This window comes from Pteronotus mesoamericanus, unplaced genomic scaffold (assembly GCF_021234165.1).
Source record: "Pteronotus mesoamericanus isolate MK-2021 breed Mesoamerican mustached bat unplaced genomic scaffold, CSHL_Meso_final contig_46, whole genome shotgun sequence".
Lineage (NCBI taxonomy): Eukaryota > Metazoa > Chordata > Mammalia > Chiroptera > Mormoopidae > Pteronotus > Pteronotus mesoamericanus.
Genome location: NW_026555170.1, coordinates 8,512,919 through 8,517,627, shown reverse-complemented (window position 1 = coordinate 8,517,627; position 4,709 = coordinate 8,512,919). Strand labels below are relative to the sequence as shown.

Below are 4,709 nucleotides of genomic sequence, written 5' to 3'. Positions count from 1 at the left end.
TTCCTTCCCTTCGCTGTTGATTTCCTGTATATTTTTCCTTTTTTCACTTTGTATAGCCTTCACTTCTTCCTTTATTTTGTAGTTGTACTCAATCATTTCTGTGAGGACTCTGATTACCAGTGTTTTGAACTCTGCATCTCATAGGTTAGCTATCTCCTTATCACTTAGTTCTTTTTCTGGAGTTTTGATCTGTTCTTTCATTTGGGCCATATTTCTTTCTCCCAGTGCACCAGTCTGAAGGGATGTTTCTTCTTTAACTCCTTGGCTGTCAGACTTCAGTTTGATTTTCTGGCAATTTTGGTTGTATTTTTGTTTTTAAATTGGTTGTTTCCTTCTTTTGGTTGTGCGAGGAGGTGAAGCATATCTACCTATACCTCTTTCTTGGCCATAACTCCCTGGAAAAGTAATTTGTAAACAATGTTTTAACACTGACAATCTTAATAGCCTTAAATAGAAGAACTTTGCTTATGGAATTTTTAAAATCTCCCCTTAAAATAGAGAAATGATTTGAAGAAGTACTCATTTGTCTACCTCCACCTCCACAGTAAGTATTCCACAGAAAAAGGAACCAAGAAAGAACAGGAAGATCTCACTGAATATTTAAATAGTAGGTTCAAGGTTGGGGAGTAGCATCAGCAAGAAGAAAGGCTGATGAAATGAAGGCAAAGTGTCACTGATTTTTGCCTCTCTCCTTGGAGAGAAGGTTGCTGATTTGGAGTCACTCTGGCCAGCCCAAGACCATCTGACATGAAGATATAACTCTGAGGTAAGATGCCCTGGGCCAGCAGGTTTATCTTAGCGCTATTATCTGAATAGGCGATCTAGGCTTACTTTAGAAGAGCTTCCAGAGGTTCTCATTCTTCTTCCCACAAGCAGAAGGGGTTTTTCCTGAAACCTGCTTGTGCCAAAGGTATCACAATAGCAAGGCCTCAAAATAACTATAAATCTGAGAGTTTCTGCCTCAACAGATGGACATTTAGATTTTTTCCAGAAATCCCTGATGGTACTATAGAATTCAGTAGAAAAGCTTAGGGAGGATAGAAATGTGGCCTGCAGCATTAAAAGGACAAAATGAGACTCTTGCTAGTCTTACATAACAAGTTGAGTAAAATAATAGGTCAAAAGTTATTGAGTGCTGAATATGTGCCCATGAAGGGAGCTAAGTGATTTATAGACATTATTTCATTTAGTCCTCATAAAAACTCATTGTGGTTTAGAAGGTGAAAGAGACTCAGAATTAAGAGTCCAAGGTCACAGAGCTGGTAAGTGGTAGAGGTAGGATTGAAATCCAGTTCTGTGGGATTCCAGAGCCCGAGCTCTGCCCCGCTAATTTACACTCAAGTACTTTAAAACCATTTTAAAAGATGTTTAAGGATGATGAAATCTCCTGGTTATGTGAAATAAATCAAAGTTCCTGGGAAACTTTATATCATGTTCATAAAAAGTTGGTAGTGTCCAACATTGATTTTGCTCAAATTTTACATTACTTTCAGACAGCCTTCTAGAGTTCAGCCACACATTTTTTTTAATCTTTAATATAATTCAGATACCCAGTTTTCTCATATGCACATACACAAAGAGACACCATACACACATACACACAGCAGACAATGAACACCACCTGTACATACACTACTTAAATAAATAAACACAGAATGCAGACACCACACAGAGACCATACACAAATACACGCACACAAATACACCACAGATAACACAGATCTCACACACACACAGCTCTGTACATACCCCATGGAGCCAAAACACATCACAGAGACACAGCTTAGAAACACACACAAAGACCATATAGCCACATACAATACATACACACAAAAATACTGCAGGTATAATGACAGACCACAGGCAGACACGCCATACACACACAGTATCAGAAATTCTCCATAGGATTTTGTTTCTCCTTGTCTACTGTATCCTAGTTTCTATCCAGTTTCCAGCATATTCATCATCTCATTCACATCTTACTTCCTGCTGCTGGTCTCTTCTCTCTATCCCACTCCATCCCACATATGGAACACAGCTCTTTCCCTTCCATTTCCCAGAGCAACCACCAACATAAGACATTTGCTATTAATGAGAAGGGACATACACCATGTCAAAGCATAGCAAATGGATTAAGACTGAGGATTAGATACTACTCATTTTAAATCTCCTGTGTAATTTCTGCACTTCTGAATATTTTATTGACCCTTCCAGCCTCCTGAAGACCATCCTCATTCATCCTCCCTCTTCTCCTGGTCCCAGGACCTTCACACAGCTTTTCTCGGGTTCCCATTTGTTCACTCACCATTGCCTGTCCATTCCGTGCCCTCAGACTTCACTTTTTATTCCCAAAGCAGACCATTTAGGTATTTGCCTGAAGAGAACCATTTGTTCTTGAGCCATAGTGAGAGATGACGATTAATAAGAAATTTAACCCTTTAAAGCCTCTCTTTCTCATGTGTTTGAATGTTTGCCTTTGTGATGAAACAAAGAAATGATTTTCATATAATGTTTCTGGCATACAACAAATATTGAATAAATATCAGTTCCTTGATTTCTCTCTTTCTTTTCCCTCTCCAAGTAAGAAAGAACCACTACTATATTCTACAATACACTTTCCTCCTTCACTGATGATTCTGAAGACAGTCTTGCAGTGCCATAGGGCTCCCATAAGACTATCAGTTCTTACTGCTATGTGCTCAGTGTTAGAATACTATATAATAGCATTTATTATATATAATTAGTTCATGGAATAAATCTAATTATAGCTCCCTGTGATTACTAATTTGCAGTAGTAGTTATTATTTTTGTTACTCGATTTCATTAGCAATATTTGCCCTGACCAACTCTTAGTGAGGTAAAACTGATTCTACATTGCCTTTTTCAAGAAGCTGTGCCCATCAAGAAGAATCAGACATCTGGTTAGTGTCTAAATAGAAGTATTTAACTACTTAAATTAATTACTTAAACTCAAAATATCCATTTATATTAATTTCATATCATTTGTAGTATTTCTATCTTGATGTTCAAATTAATCTGATCTTAATCTTCACACAAAACAAAGACATCAAGAAAAATATCTGATGTGTGCAATTATAGAAATACTATGTTTGCCATTTTAAACATATTTTCATTTAGTCAATTGCTATTTTAATTTCTATATTTAACCTTTTTGTTTGCTTCTCTTCTGTTCTTATTTTCAGTTTCTCATTCTGCCAGTAATTATGGATCTGATCAACTCTTCTGATTACCAGCTCAATGTCTCTACATTAGTAAGAAACAGTTCTCACTCTCCAGCTCCGGCCTCAAAAATGATCATTGTCATTCTTTTGTTCACATCATCAGTAATTGGTATTATAACCAATGGTCTCTATCTATGGATACTAAAATTCAAGATGAAAAAGACTGTGAATACTCTTTTGTTTTTTCATTTCATTCTCTCACACTTTATTTCAACATCAATTGTTCCATTTATAACTATCTCCTTCCTTCAGGACAATCACTGGAGCTTTGGAACTGCCATGTGCAAAGTCTTCAACAGCATTTTGTATACAGGACTATTCGCCTCTGTTTTCTTCCTCTCGGCCATCAGTGTTGATCGTTATATTCTCACTGTCCACCCAGTGTGGTCACAGCAGCACCGAACCCCGCGCTGGGCTTCCAACATCATCCTAGGAGTCTGGATCTTTGCTGCTGCCCTCAGCATGCCCTATTCGTTTTTCAAGGAGATGCATGATGACCATAAAGGAGGGGTGACCTGCCAAAATTACTATGATGTATCTACTAACAGGGAAAGCAAAAAGTTGCAAGCATTAAAGAAATGGATTCATATAGCCTGTTTCACCAGCAGGTTCTTGCTAAACTTCCTTCTGCCTTTCTTCATCATCACCTTTTGTTATGTAAAAGTAGCCAACAAGATGAAAAAAAGGAGCTTATTTAAATCCAACAAGCCCTTCAAAGTCATGACAGCTGCCATTATCTCTTTCTTTGTGTGTTGGATGCCCTACCATGTATACCAGGGTTTACTTCTCACTGACAACAAATCTCTACTTTTACAGTTGACTATGATACTTGCAGTGATTACCACTTCTTTTAATATTGTCTTTTCTCCCACACTCTACCTATTTGTTGGGGAAAATTTCAAAAAGGTTATCAAAAAGTCCATTCTTGCTCTGTTTGAGTCAACATACAATGAGGATCCTTCTCCAGAAAGGACACAAAACCTAAATTTACAAGACTACATTTAAAGTCAAGGTCCTAAGACAAATATGAGCTCTTAGTCAATTACACACCAAAGATATACCCTCTGTTTTTGTATAATATAGTTCCTATATTAGAGGGATAGCTGGGCAGTACTGCAGTTAAATTACAAATATTAAAAAGGCTATAAGAAAGGTAGCAATAGGTGATGTTACAAATGTAAGTTTGTCCCTTTTTTTTGTTGTTGTGGTAAAATACTGACCCTTGAACAACACAGGTTTGGACTGCACAGGCCCAAAATGTATACACAGATTTTTTTTCAATGAATACATTCAGCACTGTAAATGTATTTTCTCTTATGATTTTCTCAATAACATTTTCTTTTCTCTAGCTCACTCTATTGTATAAATACTATATATAAGGAATGAGGGGGCTTGGCGAAAAAGGCAATGGGATTAAGAAGTGTAAATTGGGCCCTGGCTGGTATAGTTCAATGGATTGAGTGCTGGC

The 4,709-nt window shown here is 37.2% G+C and overlaps 1 protein-coding gene across 1 annotated transcript; it reads left to right on the top strand.

Moving 5' to 3' along the window:
* Window positions 1-3,223: 3,223 nt before the first annotated feature.
* GPR33 (G protein-coupled receptor 33) lies at window positions 3,224-4,246 on the top strand. Its single transcript, XM_054577776.1, has one exon. The coding sequence runs from the start codon at window positions 3,224-3,226 to the stop codon at window positions 4,244-4,246; it is 1,023 nt and encodes a 340-aa protein (XP_054433751.1).
* The last annotated feature ends 463 nt before the right edge of the window (window positions 4,247-4,709 follow it).